The sequence below is a fragment of the Euprymna scolopes genome, chromosome 28 (assembly GCF_053919585.1).
Source record: "Euprymna scolopes isolate OS-2025 chromosome 28, ASM5391958v1, whole genome shotgun sequence".
Lineage (NCBI taxonomy): Eukaryota > Metazoa > Mollusca > Cephalopoda > Sepiida > Sepiolidae > Euprymna > Euprymna scolopes.
The window spans coordinates 59257476-59282305 of NC_136509.1; the positions used below are offsets into that span (position 1 = coordinate 59257476).

Here is a 24830-nt window from a genome sequence, read left to right on the forward strand (position 1 = left end):
AGTCTCAACGATAACATTACTTGGGTACACTATCAAAAACAACCAGATATCACCCGACTACGAACGTCTTAAACCTCTACTTGAGATGCCACCTCCTCTAAATCTAAAATCACAAAGACGGATTATTGGGATGTTCTCCTACTACAGCAAATTTATCCAGAATTTTTCAGAGAAAATATTAGCACTAAACCGCAATAGAGAATTCCCGTTATCTTCTGTGGCGTTGGACTCTTTTATAAGACTGAAAAACGACTTGAAAGATGCTATGCTGGTAACGGTTGATCCAGAAAAAGAATTTATAGTAGAAACAGATTCTAGTAACAACTGTATTGCAGCTACCCTTAATCAAGAGAATCGTCCGGTTGCATTCTATTCCAGAACACTAAGCCCTAGTGAAATGAAACATCACGCGGTAGAAAAAGAAGCAGCTGCTATTGTTGAAGCACTACGTAAGTAGCAACATTTTCTCCTTGGTAAACACTTTACTGTAATTACGGACCAAAAAAGTATTAGCTTCATGTTTGATAATACCAGGAAATCAAAAATCAAAAATTACAAAATATGCCGTTGGCGCATTGAACTGTCACAATTTAAGTTTAGCATCGTCTACCGTCCTGGTAGAGAAAATATTGTCGCTGATACGTTTTCCCGAATATCTGCTCTCACTTATTCCTTACAAGATCTTCGGGACCTACACTGTAAATTATGCCATCCAGGCATTACCCGACTCTTCCATTTTTGCAAAGAAAGAAACTTTCCTTTCTCCCTCGATCAAATAAAAGGAACTAATTCGTGCTCGTCTTGCCAGTATTTAAAACCCAAATTCTTCACCAGTAACAAGGGAACTCTCATAAAAGCAATAGTACCATTTCAGCGATTAAACATGGATTTCAAGGGACCACTGCCTACGTCCACACATGGTAACAAATACCTACTTACAATAATCAACGAATACTCGCGTTTTCCTTTTGCATTTCCGTGTAAAGATATGACAAGCTCAACGATCACACAATGCCTGAATCAACTATTTGCAATATTTGGTATGCCCGATATGATTCACACAGATAGAGCGACTGATTTTCTGTCGGAAGAAACAACCAATTACTTACATCAGAAAGGCATTGCGATTTCAAAAACGAGTAGATATCACCCGGAAGGCAATGGTCAAATTGAGAAACTAAACGGCACACTATGGAAGGCCATACAAGTAACCTTACATTCTCGTAAAATGAGACTATCCTGCTGGGAAAATATTCTACCTGATGCTCTACATTCTATTCAATCATTGCTCTGCACAGCTACGAATGCGACCCCCTCATGATAGACTATTTAAGTACAGCCGTAAATCCACTTCTGGTACTTCTATTCCCCTGTGGGCAAAACCAGGCCAAGTATACGTCAGAGATCATATTAGGTCGAGTAAAAATGACCCCCCGGTTACACCTGCGACGTTACTGGAGATCAACCCTCATTATGCCCAAGTACGACTACCTTCAGGCATCGAAACTACCGTCAACGTCAGAGATTTGGCTCCCAACACAATTAATAGAGATAACACGTTAGAGAATGGTTGCATGCCACCTGTGAGTAAGCCAGGGAGTGAAAAAGAATGTATACAATATCCTGAACATATAGAAGAAAACACCCGTGGGGAACCAGTTGAGAGCGAAATGCCAACCGAGCCGCTGCGTAGATCTGGCAGAATACTGAAATTTCCTGAGAAATACAAGGACTTCATTACTAAGTAAGGCACGAAAAAAAAAAAGTTTAAATTATAGGCAAAAAAAAAAAAAAGTTAGAGAAAAAAAAATAATGAAAAAAAGTAAATAAATAAAATAATGAAAAAAAACTTGAAGAGGAAAGTGTAATATCCCTAACCCCTCATCCCTTGAATGAACTCTTCCGTTAACTATAAATGCTGCGTAATTAACGCTATTTGTGACTTGCTTTCTTTTGTGAATAAAACCTTTACAAAGGTATTCGGCTCCTCGTTTTTCACTACAATCCAAAACCAAGCTTCTACACAAAAGAACATTGAATTTTAACAAATGGAAAAATTGCATAAAAAAACCAACAAATTTTGAAAATCTCAGACCTCATCACTTTCACTATCAAAATCGCTCGGATTTGAGCTTTCTTGTTCAGCAGCCACTTGCAACACTCTGCCAATGCTGACCTCAAGTCGGGCACGAAGATCTCTACAATATACAACAAAGATAATAGATTTCAAACAAAATTAAAAAAAAAATACAAAAACAGAAACATACCACATATATAAATGCTTATCCAGGATATTTTTTCTATTAGGTCCATTTCAGTTTCTTTCCATTGTAACTATTCAGTCTTTATTGCAACCAGTTTTTTTTTGTTTGCACTTTTCATTTTAATTTGTATTTAGAATGTAAATTTAATCAAGTCTGATAGTACCCCAGTAGTTGTTGCCCCTGATAGTAGCCCCCTACACCAAAGTGGCAATTTGCCTTGTTTGGGGTGAAAATGTAATAAAATAAAATAAAAAATTAAAAAAAAAAAAATTAAAGCCAATAAATTTTGATGAAGATATCAACATTAAGCTTAATTAAATTTTGATGAAGATATCAACATTAAGCTTAATTAAATTTTATGAAGATATCAATATTAAGCTTAATTAAATTTTGATGGAGATATCAATATTAAGCTTAATTAAATTTTGACGAAGATATCAATATTAAGCTTAATTAAATTTTGATGGGGATATCAAAATTAAGCTTAATTAAATTTTGATGAAGGTATCAATATTAAGCTTGATTAAATTTGGATGGGGATATCAATATTAAGCTTAATTAAATTTGGATGGGGATATCAATATTAAGCTTAATTAAATTTTGATGGAGATATCAATATTAAGCTTAATTAAATTTTGATGGAGATATCGATATTAAGCTTAATTAAATTTTGATGGAGATATCAATATTAAGCTTAATTAAATTTTGATGAAGATATCAACATTAAGTTTAATTAAATTTTGATGAAGATTTCAACATTAATCTTAATTAAATTTGGCTTTGGGAATTTAAATTACTCATCTATCAAAAACACTTGACAAACATTAGTAAATATTGCAAATATTTTAAGTAGAACAAAAATAAAATCATTAGGATGTAACTACAATAATTTGGTTTTGTATGTTATAAAACACCAAAGATATGAGTTATTCACTCAATGAACAAGATGTTTTTTGTTTTCTTTTTTTAAGCAGAAGAATATAGATTTTCAAAACTTTGTTTTCGTATGAAATTTATAAAAAGGTGAAGCATGTTTTAGGGAAGAAAAATAGACTAATCTGAAGAAACAAAAATCTTTATGGCATAAAAAAGAATTAATATTTAGTAAAATTGTTGCAAGCTTTGAATGAATAAAACTTAAAATCACTGGCTCTCACCCCCAATGATTGGCCTTGGCTGTGCGTTTCAGCAAATTTCGCTGAAACTCTTGACCTCCACATCCAAATTGTGTAATGGCAAATACTTGTAGCAATGCCAAGGCTTTCTTCATTAATGTTAATGTAGTCTGTCGTAAATTCTGAGGAATAGAAATCAACAAAAAATATTTCAAAAATGAAAAGTAAATTCAAATTATTATTTTTTTTGAGGGAGGTGACAAAAAAGAAAAAGTTTTCTTTTAACAGATTTGCAAGCAATCCAAATAATACAATAAACTGTTCAATACGAACAAAAAATAGACAGAGATAATTAATGAAATAACAAAGTCATGCAATTTCGATAAGAGTAGTTCATAATGGATGAAACCTTCCAAAACGTTGATCTGCCAGTCTACTGTTAATAAGACACATAAACAAATCTTTGAAAAGGCCAAACAAATGTAGTTTTATATACAGATTTTTGAGTCAATCGAACCCACATTTAAAGAACATATTCAATGCTGTTACAATGGACACAACAATTGTTTATGATGCTTTTTTTTTGGTCCCCTAAAAAAAGGCAGGTGGACCTGTAAATTCACCCTTGTCCATGCATTTGTTCGTCTGTTCATCTGCTCACACTTTTCTCAACGGAATTTTTGGAAATTTTGCGTAAACATTAAACATGGCATTGACACTTTTGTGCTTATTAAAAATATTGATGCCTTGGATTTTTTGAAACTTTCTAAAAAAAAGTTGTAGCTAACTGATTTCTATATAATTTTGTTTGTCGCGATAACTCTTGGGTGTGCCCCAGGGGCTCTTTTATAACTAATAAAAACACTCCACTATTTTACTATATTTGTCCAAAATTTTCTGTATATGTCTATTTAGCAGTTTTGCATGGTGCTGAACTCAAATTTAAATATGTTAAGGTCTTAGGGACTTTTGGGGTTAAATGGTGGGGGGGGGGCAAATAATGGACTCAGTCACTTTTTTTTTGCATGGTGCAGAACTCAAATTTACATATGTTAAGGCCTAAAACTGCACTGTTTATTAATTTTCATCATGATTTGACGTCTCCTGGGAACTTTAGGGGGTAAATGGAGGGGGCAAGTGCTGAACTTAGTCATTTTTTTATGTCTGGTTCACTGTGCAGTCACGGGGGACCATGCATGATTCACTTGTTTTTATTAATATTTATTGAAATTTAGTTGTCACACATTATGTAAGATTACAATTATTGGTCATATTGTGAATCTAAAGCAGTCGCCAGTGTTGGGAAGTGAGAGAGAATGTGAACGGATCCCTTGTTCCAGGTTCCAGATCACCAACTGTGACCTTTCAGGGTCGCTGGTAACAGGTATGAACCCTCACAAACGCGGTGTGATCATCTTTTGCAGGGAATTCTTTGTAAGTTCTCCCTGCGCATTGGGATCTGGTTGGTTGGTTTCAGCGTCGATTTCACCTTCGGGTTGATATGCCGTATCACGCTGGAAGTGAAGAGATTTTCATGCACACAAAAAGAAAGACAAACTCAGATGTTTTTATTCTACGAGTTAATTCAACTTAAATTTACAAAATATGATATAAACTTATATACAAATGTCCCTTACAAAACACACTATTGAATCTCACTTTCCGTGTTTTGCGGGGGTGACAATCGAGGAACAGGGTGTGTGATGGCGTCTCTTGGATTAGTGTTAAATTCTCTCGAGATCTAGCTCAACTCTGATTTTCTGGCGCGAGCACTTACCAGACAAATCACCAATCAGCATGTCATTCCAAAGAACTCCCGATCTAATGCGTGTGTGCTGGTGAATCTGTGAATGTCTGCCGGTTTCAGTTCCCATGAAGAGAGAAGTCAATCCCTTGACTTCTCGTCTGGCCCCAGAACCGAAATCATATTTGTGATGATTTCAAAATGCCATCAAATTTGCCACTTTTCCCCAACAATAAAAAGTATATGTCTGTTTTACAAAACACAATAAATTCATAATTTAACTCTTCCTTTCAGTCAGTTTACGTGCCGCTGCCTGGGCACCCAATAATGCTTAACAGCATAGTTGGCCAGCCTTACTCAATGTTTCAGGGGTCTTAATCTCCCCCCAATGGGGAGCTCTATCGGTCCCAGGGGCGGTCACGCCACAAGAAAGAGGAAAAGAAATATAACAAAAGAAGGGAAAATAGGTTTATCAAAGTAGACAAAGGATTGTTAAGTAAGATGAGGTAGTTATTAAAATAACAAAGGCTTGAACAATAGAGATATTTAGGATTAGCAAGTGGATTTTAGGAGCTCATGTGATGACAGAGTACAGTTGAAGGCAGATTGTGGCTAGAACCAGCTCGAAAAAGAACAGACAGAGATGAGCTGATAACAACTGACAAACACAGCCTTGACAGAACATACATGTTAACTTTTGCAGGGTAGTTTCCCACGATGATGTCACACACAGACAGCAACTAATATTTACAAAAAGTGTTGAAGTCAGTGTTTTCTATTTGAGTTGTTTTATTTTATTTTTATACCTGTGAACCTGTGAATCTCTCATCGACTGTGAATGCGTGAGACAATGACAACACAACTATAAGAAGAAAAGAGGGAGAAGAAAACTATGGCACACAATGATAGGGTTGGCCAACTATCGAGCAAGGGATACATGATGTCACAATATATCCAAATGAAAGGAAAAAAATCTATATAACATTGATAAATACACAATAGCTCTAATCAATACTTACAGTACTTTCTTCTGTAGGGAGCTGAGCAACATGATGTCTGTTAATATTACACTTGAATGTCTGCATGTCAGTCAGTACTGTCAGAAAAGCAGGGAACCAGGAGAGAATTCTAAAGTCTAGCAGTTTGAGGTAAGAAACTATTAGAGAAGAAGGCTTTCCAACATCTATAGATCTCTACAATGTCGAGGTTAGATTTTGCTGCTTGTCAGGTTAGTCGTTGAAGGCGGTACGAGTGCTTCCAGTTCATCAGAGCACAGTCTATCAAAGCAGTAAAATGTACTTAAAATGTAAAACAGGCACAGGGATGCAACATTCCAGCGATGGGACAGGGATTGAAGTTTGGTTGAGTGGGACCTATTAGGTTGGAGACGCTTTTTGAAACCCTGTCCAAGAGTGAGAGACTAATGGCAGATTCACTAGCCCAGATGTGGCAACAATATTCGATGCATGGGAAAATGGTTACTTTGTAAAGATAAAGGATACTTTCAGGTGTGAGTAATTTTCTAGCACAGTAGAGAGAGCCCACCTTCTTCACAGCAGCCTTAGCAATGTCCTCACTGTATTTGTTCCAATTCATGATGCCTGTTGATATTAGGCTGAGGAGTTTGAATTAAGAGTTTTCAGGTAACATATTAGTCATAGAAAACCAGTGGTTAAGAATGTTTTTTGTAATTGTTCAATGAAAAAAAGTTTAAGCTTGACAACATTGAATGTTACCATCCATTTACGTTCTCCTTTAATATCTTAAACATTGCCTTAGATATGTGTTCATTCATTTTCCCCATCAGCAAATATACTCATCTTGGAGACTATTTTATCAAGGAGATAATTTATAAATATCAAGAATAATAAAGGTCCAAGGATTTTACTGAGCTGTTACCTTTGCCTTTTTTTTGGCTTTGGTGCTTACTTCCCATCTCAGTATAAGTTAATTTTTATTTTATGCTAAGGGTTTTCTATAGAGAAAGTATGCAATTTGTTCATATTCATTTTGTTCACAAATCCCTTTTGGAAATATCTATTCATTTTGTTCACAAATCCCTTTTTGAAATATCTATTCATTTTGTTCACAAATCCATTTTGAAATATCTATTCATTTTGTTCACAAATCCCTTTTTGAAATATCTATTCCTTTTGTTCACAAATCCCTTTTTGAAATATCTATTCCTTTTGTTCACAAATCCCTTTTTGAAATATCTATTCACTTTGTTCACAAATCCCTTTTTGAAATATCTATTCACTTTGTTCACAAATCCCTTTTTAAAATATCCATTAATTTTGTTCACAAATCCCTTTTTGAAATATCTATTCATTTTGTTCACAAATCCCTTTTTGAAATATCTATTCATTTTGTTCACAAATCCCTTTTTGAAATATCCATTCATTTTGTTCACAAATCCCTTTTTGAAATATCTATTCATTTTGTTCACAAATCCCTTTTTGAAATATCTATTCATTTTATTTCACAAATCCCTTTTTGAAATATCCATTCATTTTGTTCACAAATCCCTTTTTGAAATATCCATTCATTTTGTTCACAAATCCCTTTTTGAAATATCTATTCATTTTATTTCACAAATCCCTTTTTGAAATATCCATTCATTTTGTTCACAAATCCCTTTTTGAAATATCCATTCATTTTGTTCACAAATCCCTTTTTGAAATATCCATTCATTTTGTTCACAAATCCCTTTTGGAAATATCTATTCATTTTATTTCACAAATCCCTTTTTGAAATATCTATTCATTTTGTTCACAAATCCCTTTTTGAAATATCTATTCACTTTGTTAACAAATCACTTTTTAAAATATCCATTCATTTTGTTCACAAATCCCTTTTTGAAATATCTATTCATTTTGTTCACAAATCCCTTTTTGAAATATCTATTCATTTTATTTCACAAATCCCTTTTTGAAATATCCATTCATTTTGTTCACAAATCCCTTTTTGAAATATCCATTCATTTTGTTCACAAATCCCTTTTTGAAATATCCATTCATTTTGTTCACAAATCTCTTTTTGAAATATCCATTCATTTTGTTCACAAATCCCTTTTTGAAATATCTATTCATTTTGTTCACAAATCCCTTTTTGAAATATCCATTCATTTTGTTCACAAATCCCTTTTGGAAATATCTATTCATTTTGTTCACAAATCCCTTTTTGAAATATCTATTCATTTTTTTCACAAAACCTTTTTGAAATATCTATTCATTTTGTTCAGAAATCCCTTTTTTTAAATATCCATTCATTTTTTTCACAAATCCCTTTTTGAAATATCCATTCATTTTGTTCACAAATCCCTTTTTGAAATATCTATTCATTTTGTTCACAAATCCCTTTTTGAAATATCCATTCATTTTGTTCACAAATCCCTTTTTGAAATATCCATTCATTTTGTTCACAAATCCCTTTTTGAAATATCCATTCATTTTGTTCACAAATCCCTTTTTGAAATATCTATTCATTTTGTTCACAAATCCCTTTTTGAAATATCCATTCATTTTGTTCACAAATCCCTTTTTGAAATATCCATTCATTTTGTTCACAAATCCCTTTTTGAAATATCCATTCATTTTGTTCACAAATCCCTTTTTGAAATATCTATTCATTTTGTTCACAAATCCCTTTTTGAAATATCCATTCATTTTGTTCACAAATCCCTTTTTGAAATATCCATTCATTTTGTTCACAAATCCCTTTTTGAAATATCCATTCATTTTGTTCACAAATCCCTTTTTGAAATATCCATTCATTTTGTTCACAAATCCCTTTTTGAAATATCCATTCATTTTGTTCACAAATCCCTTTTTGAAATATCCATTCATTTTGTTCACAAATCCCTTTTTGAAATATCCATTCATTTTATTTCACAAATCCCTTTTTGAAATATCCATTCATTTTGTTCACAAATCCCTTTTTGAAATATCCATTCATTTTGTTCACAAATCCCTTTTTGAAATATCTATTCATTTTATTTCACAAATCCCTTTTTGAAATATCCATTCATTTTGTTCACAAATCCCTTTTTGAAATATCCATTCATTTTGTTCACAAATCCCTTTTTGAAATATCTATTCATTTTGTTCACAAATCCCTTTTTGAAATATCCATTCATTTTGTTCACAAATCCCTTTTTGAAATATCCATTCATTTTGTTCACAAATCCCTTTTTGAAATATCCATTCATTTTGTTCACAAATCCCTTTTTGAAATATCCATTCATTTTGTTCACAAATCCCTTTTTGAAATATCCATTCATTTTATTTCACAAATCCCTTTTTGAAATATCCATTCATTTTGTTCACAAATCCCTTTTTGAAATATCTATTCATTTTATTTCACAAATCCCTTTTTGAAATATCCATTCATTTTGTTCACAAATCCCTTTTTGAAATATCTATTCATTTTGTTCACAAAACCTTTTTGAAATATCTATTCATTTTGTTCACAAATCCCTTTTTGAAATATCCATTCATTTTGTTCACAAATCCCTTTTTGAAATATCCATTCATTTTGTTCACAAATCCCTTTTTGAAATATCCATTCATTTTGTTCACAAATCCCTTTTTGAAATATCCATTCATTTTGTTCACAAATCCCTTTTTGAAATATCTATTCATTTTGTTCACAAATCCCTTTTTGAAATATCCATTCATTTTGTTCACAAATCCCTTTTTGAAATATCCATTCATTTTGTTCACAAATCCCTTTTTGAAATATCCATTCATTTTGTTCACAAATCCCTTTTGGAAATATCTATTCATTTTGTTCACAAATCCCTTTTTGAAATATCTATTCATTTTGTTCACAAACCTTTTTGAAATATCTATTCATTTTGTTCACAAATCCCTTTTTTGAAATATCCATTCATTTTGTTCACAAATCCCTTTTTGAAATATCCATTCATTTTGTTCACAAATCCCTTTTTGAAATATCTATTCATTTTGTTCACAAATCCCTTTTTGAAATATCCATTCATTTTGTTCACAAATCCCTTTTTGAAATATCCATTCATTTTGTTCACAAATCCCTTTTTGAAATATCCATTCATTTTGTTCACAAATCCCTTTTTTGAAATATCCATTCATTTTGTTCACAAATCCCTTTTTGAAATATCTATTCATTTTGTTCACAAATCCCTTTTTTGAAATATCCATTCATTTTGTTCACAAATCCCTTTTTGAAATATCTATTCATTTTGTTCACAAATCCCTTTTTGAAATATCCATTCATTTTGTTCACAAATCCCTTTTTGAAATATCCATTCATTTTGTTCACAAATCCCTTTTTGAAATATCCATTCATTTTGTTCACAAATCCCTTTTTGAAATATCCATTCATTTTGTTCACAAATCCCTTTTTGAAATATCTATTCATTTTGTTCACAAATCCCTTTTTGAAATATCTATTCATTTTGTTCACAAATCCCTTTTTGAAATATCCATTTATTTCGTTGACAAATCCCTTTTTGAAATATCCAATGTAGTTACTTTTTCAAACAAAAACTATTGGTAGTTTTTCTTCACGTTTAAAGTCTTCATCTTTGCTCATTTTAATCAAATAGAATTACAAATAGAAATCAACATACAAATCAAAATAATGATGGTCTACATAATAACTTCAAAGGGTTGATTTTAAACCAGATTCACTCAAAAAAGACTTAAATACATGGTTAGTTTTAATATGGACTGAAAAGATTTAAGTTATGGCAAAAAACGTGATTTGTAGAAAATGAAAGCTAAAGATATTTTGATAATTGTGATGTAAATTGTGATAATAAAATTATTTATAAAAAAAGATTACTGGAGTGCCATCAGCTATAATCAAAACTAAAACCAAGACCTACGAAGCAATCTTGGTAAAATTATTTATTACAAGAAATGAAAGTCTATATAAAGGTAGCAGACTCGCTACATCGTCCACCTGCTGAAGTTGTGCAACAAGTCTCACTTTTTTCAGCCACGCTACAACGTCTCCCTTGCCAGAGAACGGCTTGATAATATCGCTGCTTATCCGCACCTTTGCCATAGTCAAGCCGAAATAGCTTGAAACAAAAATGTAGTAGGCAAAAAAAAAAAAATTAAAAAAATACAACTAAAAACAGATGGAACAAAAACTCGCTTCTCGCAGACACGTGGGTCGTAACAAGCACAATCTACTCGCCAGAATCACCTACACACAATCTGCAGAACGCTGCTTCTCCGTTCCAGTGTCCTGCCTTTATAGCGGCCGGGAACAACGTATTTGTATAATCGCGCGAGAGCAGACGTGATTCAATGATAATTACATTGGGTAAACGCTAATAAAAGCCCATGGACGCCATCTTGGAACTCTCTCTTCCGCTCAGCCCAAAACAGACGTATCCGAGGTAAGCTCTCTATTTCTCATTTTGGTTACTGCTAATTCTGCTACATCACAAGATCATGAGATCAGGGGGGGGGGAGTATAGAAGAATTAGCAGTAACCAAAATGAGAAATAGAGAGCTTACCTCGGATACGTCTGTTTTGGGCTGAGCGGAAGAGAGAGTTCCAAGATGGCGTCCATGGGCTTTTATTAGCGTTTACCCAATGTAATTATCATTGAATCACGTCTGCTCTCGCGCGATTATGCAAATACGTTGTCCCCGGCCGCTATAAAGGCAGGACACTGGAAAGGAGAGGGGGCGTTCTGCAGATTGTGTGTAGGTGATTCTGGCGAGTAGATTGTGCTTGTTACGACCCACGTGTCTACGAGAAGCGAGTTTTAGTTCCGTCTGTTTTTAGTTGTATTTTTTTTTGTTTGTTTTGCCTACTACAATTTTGTTTCAGAAGATAATAGTTGTAAACAAATAATACAAAATACTTTCAAAATCTATATATTAATATGATAGCGTTTGTGTTATTTATTTTCTGTTTCTCGCTTACATCCGAGTCGTTTGTTATAGACTTCCATTTCTTGTAATAAATAATTTTACCAAGAATTCTCCGTAGGTCTTGGTTTCAGTTTCGATTATAGCTGATGGCACTCCAGTAATCTTTTTTTATAAATAATTTTATCAAGAATTCTTCATAAGTTTTAGTTTTGGTTTTGATTATAGCTGAAGTTAATTTTTTATTTATTCCATTTCCACCCCAAACAAGGCACAGTGCAACTTTGATGTAGGGGGCTATTATCGGGGACCTAAGTTGCAGGGATACTACATAGGGAGTTGAGTAGTGAGATATCTGTTCACATTGCACTTGAACTTCTGAATGTTAGTACAGTTGGGAAAGCAGGAACTCGGAAGGGAGTTCCAAAGTCTAGCAGTTCTGGGAAAGAAACTATTAGAGTAGAAGTTTTTCTTGCATCGAGGGATCTCTACTGTGTAGGGGTGGGATTTTGCTGATTGTCGGGTTTGTCGGGGGTATTTATGTCAAAGGGGTACAAAAGCTTATAGCTCGTTGGAGTATTCACTATTAAAATACTTGTAGAACAGGCAGAGGGATGCAACATTACGTCGATGGGACAGAGGTTGAAGCTTAGATGACAGTTCAGTTTTAGTGACTCTTTTCTGAACCCTGTCCAGGAGTGAGAGACAAGTAGCAGATGCATCAGCCCAAATGTGACAACAGTACTCCATACATGGGTGAATGGTAGCCTTGTAGAGATACAGGATACTTTCAGGCATAAGTAGCTTTCTAGCACGGTTGAGGGAGCCCACCTTCTTCGCAGCAGCCTTGGTAATGCTCTCAATGTATCTGTTCCAGCTCAAGTTCCCTGTGAACGTTAGGCCAAGGAGTTTGAAAGAAGTACATTCAGATAATGTGTCTTTAGTCATAGCTATTGGTGGTTGAGAAGGTTTCTTGTAATTATTGAAGGAAACAAGCTTAGTCTTGGCAGCATTGAATATGACCATCCATTTTTGTCCTCATTCAACCACATTCGAGATCTTCCTCTAGTGTTTTTGCCATTTCCTTATATATGTATTTATTTGTTTTCCCCTCATGCCTGTTATAGCATCAGCAAATATACCCATCTCAGAAACAATTTTATCAGAAATATGTGAATAATAATATTTATATTATGTGAATATTAGGAATAATAAATAATAATTTTATCAGGGAGATGTGAACATTAGGAATAATAAAGGTCCAAGGATCAACCCCTGAGGTGTAAACCTGCATTTATATCATATTATTTAGATGTACGACTGTCGAGGACAACCTGGATTCTTCTATTAAGAAAGATCTAATTATGTTAAGTACTTGTCCAATAATACCGTAAGATCTGATTTTCTGAGAAGACCATCGTGCCAAACCCTCTCAAAGGTCTTAGATATATCTAGAGTTACTGCTCAACCCTCCCCTACTTTGTCCAGTGTATGGTATATATGTTCAGAGATTACAGTAAGGATATCTGCTGTAGAACAAGCTTGTCTAAATCCATATTGTTGGTCAGTCAGAAGTTTAGCAGCTGTAAGGTGATGAACTAGAGCTTGATTAATAAGCAGGGGGGGTGATTAATAAGCAGGGGGGGGTGATAATTTAATGGGTCAGTTCTTTCGCCAGAATTCTTGTAAACTGGTACTAAAGAAGCAGTTTTTCAGCAGTCAGGAAAGCAAGATTCGTTAAGGCATCTGTTGTATAGTTTGGAGATGACTGAAGCAACCTCGAGCATTTTTTTAATAGCACAGCTGGGATGAGATCAGGTCCACATGCTTTTGAGGTGTCTAGGTTTTTTATAACATGTACTTGAGAGGAAGTGATTTTCAGATCATCAAGTGTGGCATCTGTCCACAAAGGAAAATCAGGGATGGAGTGGTTTGCTGAGTCCAATGTCGAGTTAGAGGCACACTGACTGGCAAGTATGTTAACCTTCTTGGTTGCCATGCAAACAACCTCATAATTTTTGGATCGTGAGGGAATTGTCGATTGCCCATTATTTACTACACTGTTGTAGATCTTCCAGAAATCACGGGTTCCTAATTTTAAAATTCCTAAAATTAATTTTACATATATTTTCTTTTTTTTTTCATAAGTTTTGGTTTCAGTTTCGATTCAAGCTGATGCACTCAAATCATATGGGTATATTTTTTATTTTTGAAATTGCAACTTTATAATATATAAACATCGATAGATAATTGACTCTATGATAATATATGCGGGATCTGCAAGAATTAAAATATGGTTTCCGTTCTGCTAGATCTACAGCAGACGTGCTTACAGTTATATCTCATAGGATTAGCGAATCTTTCGATGGAGACTTCCACTCTAGGACAATCTTCCAAATCATATCCTTAGACCATGCATAGGCATTAATCTTGATGACACCAAGCTTCTATCTCTACACCATCTATGCTCTGATGCCAATTTGGCATTGATTGAAATGAATGGCTCTTGTCTTGGGGAGGCTTCATGTTTTGACAAACTTCAGGGCTTGACATTTACTCCTGAGCTGAAATGGAACACGTATATCAAATCCATTGCCAAGGTCGCTGGAAAAATGGCAGGATCCTTCTTCCGATCTAGTAGATATCTCACTCCTGATGCAATTCTCTACCTATATAAAAGCCAGGTATGGCCAAGGACGGAGTACTGTTGCCACATCGGGGCAGGAGGTGCTAGAACCAGCTTATCCTGCCTTGACAGAGTTTAAAAGTAGACTTTGTAGCTTAGTGAGGGATGCCCTTTTCTCTTCCCTGCAACCTCTTTCCCACAGAAGAGATGTTGCGCACCTGTCTCTGCTTTATCATTATTTTCATGGCAAGTGCTCAGTTTAGCTTCAATCTATGGTTCCCCCTTGCCAAACTTTCACGAAAAACACTCGTCTAGCCAAAACCACTATCAATAATTTCCCACACTCTTTATCTGTGCCTAAACCTAAATGTAGATTCCATGAACAAAGCTTCTTTCTTAGAACTGCACGTCTGTGGAATTCTCTTCGGATTGCCTGCTTTACAGCTGACTACAATCTGATTGTATTCAAGTCTAACATAAACAAAGTCCAACGTAAACAAGTCCTTGATGAACCGCTCCCCCCAAGTAATCCAATTTACAAAATTCCCACTACTTATGTTTACTATGCTATAATCACATTGACTAATGTATACCCATTAACCTTTATCCTCGAGTGGCCTCTGGGCCTTGATAAGTGGTGATTCCTGTGTAAAAAAAAAAAAAAAGAAGAAGCAATCTTTACGATCGGGCTACGCTGGTCATCCATGCTAGCTTAGATAAATACTTTTGCAGTTTTAGCAAAAGAGCTACAATAATATCAGTGTCTCCATTTATGCCGAGCATCTTCAGAATGCCAATATCAATATATTACATATGAATGAGTCCCTTGTGGTATTTCAACAGGTCTCGCTAGTTTTGTATTATTTGATGATCCTTCAGAAATTTGTAACTTGTAAATTTGTATGGCTCACAGAAAGTACACAAATGATGTCATAACATGTCACATCATCATGAAAATATTAATAACTAGAAAACAATATTCTAATATTTGCAGTGAAATAGTAAAATATCTTATAGATGCTGCAAGGTCAGTTATCAGTAATGAACTGGTTTTAAGTTTTAAATCATAAAACCTACTTCACTAACAATCACAAAATTTCTCATCAGAAAAATGCCTCCTCTTTGAATACACAGTATGTTACACACAAACTAAACATTGCAAACTAAAAATGGCTTGATTGGAAAATGAAACAAAAATGTAGTAGGTAAAACAAAAAAAAAAAAATACAACTAAAAACAGACGGAACAAAAACTCGCTTCTCGCAGACACGTGGGTCGTAACAAGCACAATCTACTCGCCAGAATCACCTACACACAATCTGCAGAACGCCCCCTCTCCTTTCCAGTGTCCTGCCTTTATAGCGACCGGGAACGACATATTTGCATAATCGCGCGAGAGCAGATGTGATTCAACGATAATTACATTGGGTAAACGCTAATAAAAGCCCATGGACGCCATCTTGGAACTCTCTCTTTCGCTCAGTCCAAAACAGACGTATCCGAGGTAAGCTCTCTATTTCTCATTTTGGTTACTGCTAATTCTGCTACACTCCCCCCTGATCTCATGATCACAAACGGGGCATGGGGGCAGTCGTCTTTGTCGGGTACTTCTTCGAAGAACCGGAGGCAGCACTTCCTCCTGGTCATCTTCCTTATTACCACCATTATTGCCGCTAGCCTGTTCCATAGGCGGTGTTTCACAATCAGGACAGGGGGGCAGTATCCGTCTTTGTCGGGTACTTCTTTGTAAAGGCAAGACGGGTGATCCCTCTTCCGCTTCTTCAGTATGTGCATTATATGGCTCTCCATCGTCCTGCATTATACTCTCTGCTCGTTCAGAAGACATCGTACTGTCTTCCTCTTCCTCTAATGTAACAACATAATGGCGAGGGCGCAGATATTTCACGTGGCGAGGCACACCGTCCACCAAAATCGATTGAGGGCTGATTACCTTGGTCACCTCACCCTTGCCAAACCTCGTGGTACATCGATTTTGCGGTCTTTTTACCCACACGCGATCTCCAACCTGGTAAGAGCTGTCCTTGGGATCTGCGGACGCAGTTGCAAGATGGGTCTCCTTTACTCGAACTTCGTATCGATAAATCCTGTTGGCAGGTGCAGTGAAGGGAGATGTGTCGTCTCTTGGTGTGATGTTATACCAGTAGACAGCTTCCTGTATGGGACAGCGCATTCTAGCCGCTATTCGTTTCATTGTACGGTGACATCACTCCGCTATGCCATTTCCAGCTCGAGCGTACGCACAACGGAATTGCAAGTGAACTCCCCATTTATGTGCAAATGCTTGGAATGCGTTGCTGCAGAAAGCCGTGTCATTGTCTAAAAGGATTTCATGTGGCGAGCCACGCTCGAGGAACACTGTTTCCAACTGATGGATCACGCTTGCCGAGTCCTGCCTTGCCAATTTCCTCCAAATGGAGAAACGCGATGGACCACAGTCTGTTAGAGTTAAAAAATTGAAGGTGCCATAATGCGTGATATCCATTCCAATTCTTTGCCAATTCTCATTAACTTCCAGCTTTCCCTTTTCCCACCTGACTGGCGCTGGGTCAATGGACTGACATTCCTCACATTTCCGTATGACCGTTTTAACGGTTGCTTTTGTTGTGGTTGGGCAACTTCTCCTGAAGTAGGTAGTGTGTCGCACCCCCGGATGTCCACTACCTTTATGAACAGCCATGATTTGACTCTCATCCAGCTCGTCTGTGTGAACCGCACCTATCACCGGGTCAAGCCCGTTTTTCTTTTTCATTGCCTCAAACCATATCTGTGGTACTCGTGTCAATCGGTCAGCAATGTTTCATGCTGATGGAACCAGCGTCACATCTACTGTCAGCCTGTACTCTTTCACGAGCTCCTTTGGAGTGCTTAGTCGCCTCCTAATAAGCATCTCACTTGCTGCTTTGGTGCGCACTCGCGCCTTTCCAGTTAGCGTGTCCGAGACCCAATGGTATACGCAGACAGAATCTGTCTTTATGTGTAGCACTTTGCTCTGCCACTGTAGAGCCAAATTCCATCCAGACCGCCAATCCCAGCAACTGTGCACCGTCCTTCAACCGCTCCGGGTTCTTGCACTCCAACCCGAACTGCGCTAGGTGTTCTCTTACATAGGTCGCGGGCACCACGTCCTCGTTGACAAAAATGTCATCGATGCAAGCAGATGCTGCGCAGCTTACAACTTCTTCCTGAGACAATACTTCGCTGACAATTGCTCTCATGATCAGGGGAGCCATATTCAAACCGAACACCAGACGGGTCAGGCAATATTTTTTCCCATCGATTTCCACAGTCTGGTATGACTACAGTGTCTCATGGACCCGAACTTGTAGGTATGCTCTCCTGAGGTCCAGTAGAGACACGTTAGCACCTTTTTGTCTCCATTCGGGCAGCTTAGCTGCACAAACATCTGCGTTGGCCGTAAACGCGTCTACATAATGATTTAGCTCCCGGTAGTCCATTACCGGGTACACTTTGGCTTTGTTCTGCTGCATCACAGCCATCAGGGGAATTAGGCCTTTGGAAGGTCCCAATTTATCCACTGGGTACGGCACGAGCCAACCATTATCTATCCAGGTGCGGAGCTCCTGCGTGTATTCTTCACGGATTTTTGCCGGCACTGGGTATTCTGACACTCAATTGTGTAGTCTTTCAGGGGGGTGGTCCTCAGACCACTTCTACGATGCGGTCCACGTTCGGTTTTGATGATCGAAGGTGGCGGTGAAATCTGGTTCATTAATAGAAATGGCTGCGCATTTAATATTTTTCCTGTTGCCCAGCCGCACTGATCCTGTAGGGTTAACAACGACACCGCCCAGAGCTTTTATGGCGTCGATCCCTAGAAGTAAGTCAAACCCCAGCGGTTTGCCACGCACCACCAACACATCGATTCTGGCAGACACACCTTCGTCAGTGGACACAGAGACCGCTCCAACACCGCAGCACACATGGGACATTCCACCAATCGTTTTGACATCTACGTTCGTTTTTCTCCAAGACCGACACCGGTCTGCATGTAAAATAGTCCTTTTTTTTTTTCTTTTTTTTTTTTTTATACAGTGATCACCACTTATCAAGGCCCGGAAGCCACTCAGGGATAAGGGTTATTGCAAGTACATTACGTTAGTAAGGAGATTTGCTGAAGTGTTTACTTAAGGGGGCGGTTCATAAGGAATTTGTTAACATTGGACTTGAAGACATCGAAGTTGTAGTCCGGAGGGAAGCAGGCAGACGGAACAGAATTCCACAGGCGTGCAGTTCTAAGAAAGAAGCTTTGTTCATGGAATCCACGTTTTGATTTAGGCACAGATATAGAGTGGGGGAAATTTTTCACAGTGGATTCAGCTAGACGGGTGTTTTTCGTGAAAGATTGGCGAGGGAGGACCAGAGATTGGAGTTCAGACGAGCATCTGCCATGGAAATAACGATAAAGCAAGGACAGGCTTGCAACGTCTCTTCTGTGGGAGAGAGGTTGCAGGGTAGAGAAAAGGGCATCCCCCACTAAGCCACAAAGTCTATTTTGTACTCTGTCAAGGCAGGATAGGCTGTTTTTAGCAGCTCCTGCCCAGATATGGCAACAGTATTCCATCCTTGGACGTACTTGGCTTTTATATAGATAGAGAATTGCATCAGTAGTGAGATATCTTCTGGAGCGGTAGAAGGATCCCACCATCTTTCCAGCGACCTTGGCAACAGACTTGGTGTACGTGTTCCATTTCAGATCAAGAGGTCAAACCCAGAAGCTTGTCAAAACACGGGGCCTCACCCAGACGAGAGCCATCCATCACAATTGATGCCAGCTGGGGATCAGAACGTTGATGATGTAAGGATAGGAGTTTGGTTTTGGATGCATTAAAGGTAACCAGCCACATCTTCCCCCACTGAACCACGCGCTCGAGATCAGAGGAGAGAGAATCAGAGAGAAAGTTGTAATTTACAGCCTTTGATGTGTTGCCGTAGATGGTCGTGTCATCAGCATAGATGTCAACGAATGATTTAAGTATGTGTTTAGGGAGGTCATTGATGTAGATCAGGAAGAGAGTTGGGCCCAGGATTGACCCTTGAGGGACTCCAGCATTTATATTGCAAGCCTCCGATTTTTGTCCATCTACCACTACTCTTATGAGCCTATCGGAGAGAAATGATTTAATAATTGAGAAAACATTTCCGGTTATACTGTAGCTGGAAATCTTGTGAAGTAGACCCTTATGCCATACCTTGTCGAAGGCCTTTGATATGTCAAGAGCAATTGCCCTAGAAAGGAAGCCTTTGTCAAGAGATTCACTAATCCTGTGGGATATAACCGTCAGCACATCTGCGGTAGATCTTGCAGAGCGGAAACCACATTGTGTGTCACTAAGAAGGTTATTCCTGCTGAGGTGGTTGACTATTTCTCTATTTAATATGGATTCCAGCAACTTACTCATAACAGACAGGAGACTTATTGGTCTGTACTGAGAGGGAGATGACTTATCACCTGAATTCTTAAATACAGGGCAAACTGATGAGGTCTTCCAGGGAGTCGGAAAACACTTCTCCTTAAGGCAGCGCTTAAATAGTTTCGTAAGTATGGGAGCAAGTTCTGGTTGAAGCTTTTTTAACACTATAATTGGGATGCTATCAGGGCCAGTTGCTTTACTGGAATCTAGGTTCTTTATTAGCTTGGCGACCTCATGCACAGATATTTGTATGTTACCTAGCTTGTTCTGTGTTATAGGAGGAAATATGGGGAGTTGATGGCCTTTGTCGCATAGGGTAGAATTAGCTGCAAAGTTCTTTGCAAATAGTTTGGCCATGTCTGACGCTGACGAGATGACCTCTGGTCCATTGATAATCGTTGGGATAGAACGCACACTTCTGTTCAGGATCCTATTTGTTATTTGCCAAAACTGGTGGGATTCAAGCCGCTGATCAGCTACCTTGGATTTAACAGACTGGGCATATAGCTCTCTTGTATTTTTTATTACTCTTTTACAGTGGTTGCTGGCAGACCTGAAAGCAGCTTTAGTCTCAGTGCATCTATTACGTTGGTAGTTATGGAAAAAGTGATTTCTGTGCGCGATAGCAGCAGCACATTCTGGGGAGAACCATGGCTGGCTGTTAGGTTTTTGTTGGAATTTTTTAGATGGTATGAATTGGTCTATGCCTACAATTAACCATTCGGTCAGATCTGATACTATAGAGGACACATCCTTTTTAAACATGGAGTGCAGAGGTAAATCAGATATGAATGTACGGAAGCTATCCCAGTCAGCCATAGAGTATCGGTATAAAGTACGGTGGAGGGGTACGTCTGGGGGCTTCTTACATTTCGTTTTTATCTTAACTGATACGACGGAGTGGTCGGATGATCCTAGAGGAGAATGAATGGAACATGAACATAGCTCAGGGGAAATTGAGAGAAAAAGGTCTAGGAGGCTTGCATATTGACCGGGTGTATTGGGCACACGGGTGGGTTCGCGAACAATCTGAGTGAGGTCATAAGCAATGGCAAAATCATGACAAAACCTCCCCTCATCATCTGTCTTATTTGAATGGGTCAGCCATTCCACGTTATGGACGTTGAAGTCACCACATATGTGGATGTTAGCCGAGGGATGTGAAGACAGTATGTGGTCTATTTTCTCAGATATGCTCTTAAAGATAGTAACTCCGCTGTTGTGGGGCCTATAGAGGGCAAATATAAATGCAGTGGTGTTAGCAAGTGCAACCCTGAAGCACATATAGGGTAAATTAGGATCTTCTCTAGAGATATCCCTGCCACACGGGAAGCCATCCTTGATGTAGGCACATATTCCATGCCCATGACGATCTTGGGGGTCAGATTTAGCTGTTAAATTTGAGTATCCGTTAATTATGAACTCATCTAGGGAAGTGGTCGGCCCTATTCCAGTTTCACTTAGAAATAATATGTTCGGTTTCGTCTCCTGTAATTGGGTTTCAACCTCTGGAAGGTTGGAACGTAGACCCCTGATGTTGGAGAAGGAGACCTGGTAGTAGGGGTCTACGTTGGAAGATGGGGTTCTAGGTTTAATCGAGTTTTTATTCTGGAGATATTTCATGTTGAGGTTTTGGGATTTGTGGAATAGGTCGGCATACTTGGTTAGAGCAGTACAGAGAGGGAAAGTAAGAGAGAAAAAGACAGGAAATTTTTTTTTTTTTTTTTTTGTGGCACACGAAAAGGTAAAGCCGTAACAATTACCCACTAGTATGGCATCGAGAGGCCCCACCAGAGACTACTGCATGGTCCAGATCCACTCACCAAATGGCAATACAGCAGTCCCAGTACTTTGCGCCTGCTGATAGGACAGCCTCCTTAGTGGTTAATCCAAGGTTCGGGTCTCTGACTATCAGGCGGATAACGTCAGCCCAGACAAACGTTTACCTCCAGCACCCTTACTAGTGACATGGCCACAAGGACAGACAGAGACAGAAAAAATTCCGACATCTCAGACTACTGGTCACCAAGTACTACCGACCTTTAAGCAGCTTTTTCTTCACCCTTTGTCAGAAAAATCACTCATTGAATGAGGACTGAATGACAAAATAGGAGAAGCGAGAGTTACTGGAGCTGCCGATAACACATCCACTGTATTATCTACTCTCCATTAAAAAAAAGAAAAAAAAAGGTGGGGGGGAATGGGGACAAATGACTTATTTAAATCTAAGTAGTAAGTCCGGTGCTAAGTTAACAATTCAGGACACTTTTGATGATAATCTCCCCTCCCATATTAATGGGTGGAAGTTTGTCGTTATCTATCGAGTTTAAATCATTAGAGTTTCATCTTATAATTAATTAAAATCCAATAATTAACTATTATCAATTTGTAAAGTCGGCTTAATATTAATTTACATTCGAGTTTAGATAATTATTCAAGGTTTTACTTTAGGAGGTTCGTTTTCATGAGTAACTGTTTCTTTGCACTGTATTATATTTCGAATGTACTTGAACATAAGGCTAACTATATTAGATGTTTTGATTTGCCAACAAGAAGCAGGTATTTTCAATACAGGCAAGCTTGTAGTAATATTAAGTATACTACTTAAATAAAGTCCTAACTTTATCTATTCTATTAGAATAATTTCCGGCATTTTTTCTTTTATCGTTAGTTGCCGGCATTTTGTTTGTTTTTATTGTTTAACTTTGTAGAATGAGGGGGGGGGCGGATAATACAGGAGAATACAGACAAGACAGGAGAATACAGACAAAATACATAAATAAAACACGAAAAAACACGTTTAAAAACAAGGTAACATAAAAAAACATTTAGGATTAGTTAAAAAAAAAAAAAACTTAACGTTGTTGCGCTAGAAGATTTCATTCTCCGTCTTTTTGTCAACTGGTAGCTGGCATATGTCTTTCTAGAGCGAAAGAAGATTTCTACTTCTGGATAACTTGGTCGAGTGCCTATGTATTTATAGCATAAAGTCGTTACGGTTGGATGTGTGAATATTATTTAATTTACATTAAAAAAAAGTTCTAACTTTTTTTTTTTTTTTTATAAAGTCCTAACTTTATCTATTCTATTAGAATAATTTTCGGCATCCTGTATCAATAAGCGCCAAACATCGCGTCCCGTCAACATGGATACTTATCACCGGGAGCGTCGTGCTCGCATTTTGGTGGGGAAGGAGACTGGCGCTTATGCGTCCTCCCCGTGCTCATTTCCCGAGCCCAATGTCCACTCTCACCGCAACGGTAACACTGTGTTCCACGTTTTCGACAGTCCTTTGCAAAGTGGCCTTTCGTATTGCACTTGAAACAGGTCACACTAACAGGAATATTCTGGGCCCTGTGGTTGTTGGGTGAGCGTGTGGCCGCAACCACGTCCTGATTGTGTTCCCCAGTCGTCGTCAAAATTCTTGCTCTCAACATTAGTTCCCCCATGGTCAGGACTTTGATGTTCGGCACCTGTTGAAGAGCAATTGAGATAGCGTCAGGGAACCCAGTGACGAAAGTCAATTTTGTGAGTCTCTCTAAGCCATCTCTTGCGAATCCGGCCAATTCAACCAACTGCCTGATTTTGTTGGCGTAAACATCCACACATTCGCCAGCTCATCTAATCATAGTTATTTTTCTGTGTGCTGGAAACGCGTCGTCGGTAAATGCCTCCTTTAATCGGGCCTCAATCTGGTCTATCTCTCTTTGATCGTCCTCCTCCATTTCCATGTAGAGGGCCAGTGCATCACCTTCCAGATATAAAGGTAGCAGACTCGCTACATCATCCACCTGCTGAAGTTGTGCGATAAGCCTCACTTTTTTTCAGCCATGCTACAACGTCTCCCTCGCCAGAGAACAACTTGATAATATCGCTGCTTATCTGCACCTTCGCCATAGTCGGGCCGAAATAGCTTGAAACAAAAATGTAGTAGGCAAAACAAACAAAAAAAAAATACAACTAAAAACAGACGGAACAAAAACTCGCTTCTCGTAGACACGTGGGTCGTAACAAGCATAATCTACTCGCCAGAATCACCTACACACAATCTGCAGAACGCCCCCTCTCCTTTCCAGTGTCCTGCCTTTATAGCGGCCGGGAACGACATATTTTCATAATCGCGCGAGAGCAGACGTGATTCAACGATAATTACATTGGGTAAACGCTAATAAAAGCCCATGGACGCCATCTTGGAACTCTCTCTTTCGCTCAGCCCAAAAAAGACGTATCCGAGGTAAGCTCTCTATTTCTCATTTTGGTTACTGCTAATTCTGCTACAGAAAACAAACTGTGATATTGACACATCCGTTTCATCCATTAATAATTTATATCTACAACTACTTGAAAAATTTCTGTAAATTAATCAGAATAATTACCTTTGATCATCTTGTCATAATTCAACGTCTCTTTGTTTCCATTCCTATTTTGTTTAATTGTATAATTATAAAATTTGTATTTTATCAATAAAGAAAAGCAAAAAGAGTTAGATAAGAGATAAAGAAATAATTAAAATTGATTAACAGGTTTCTATGTTTTCATTAATAAAAAAATTCAATAAACTGAGAATGAGGAAGTTATTAGATGTTATATATAAAATGTATTAGATAATTAGTGGTGTTGTGCACATATATGTACAAACATTTTATGAAGGTTACCTTCACAAAATGTTTGTACATATGATATGTGCACAACAGTAGTAGTAGTAGTAGTAGTAGTACCACCACCAAATCTACAAAGAGATAACACAAGTTACATT

The 24830-nt window shown here is 37.5% G+C and overlaps 1 protein-coding gene across 2 annotated transcripts in view; it reads right to left on the minus strand.

Annotated features, from left to right (window-relative positions):
• LOC145249667 (RUN domain-containing protein 1-like) overlaps window positions 1-24830 on the minus strand; it is a 480843-nt gene that overhangs the window by 180520 nt on the left and 275493 nt on the right. For both annotated transcript variants that reach the window (XM_080111452.1, XM_080111453.1), the window contains exons 11-12: window positions 3422-3561; window positions 2096-2198 (exon numbers count right to left, since the gene is read on the minus strand). In XM_080111452.1, the coding sequence (XP_079967578.1) occupies window positions 2096-2198; window positions 3422-3561 (243 nt within the window). The remainder of the gene's footprint in view (window positions 1-2095; window positions 2199-3421; window positions 3562-24830) is intronic.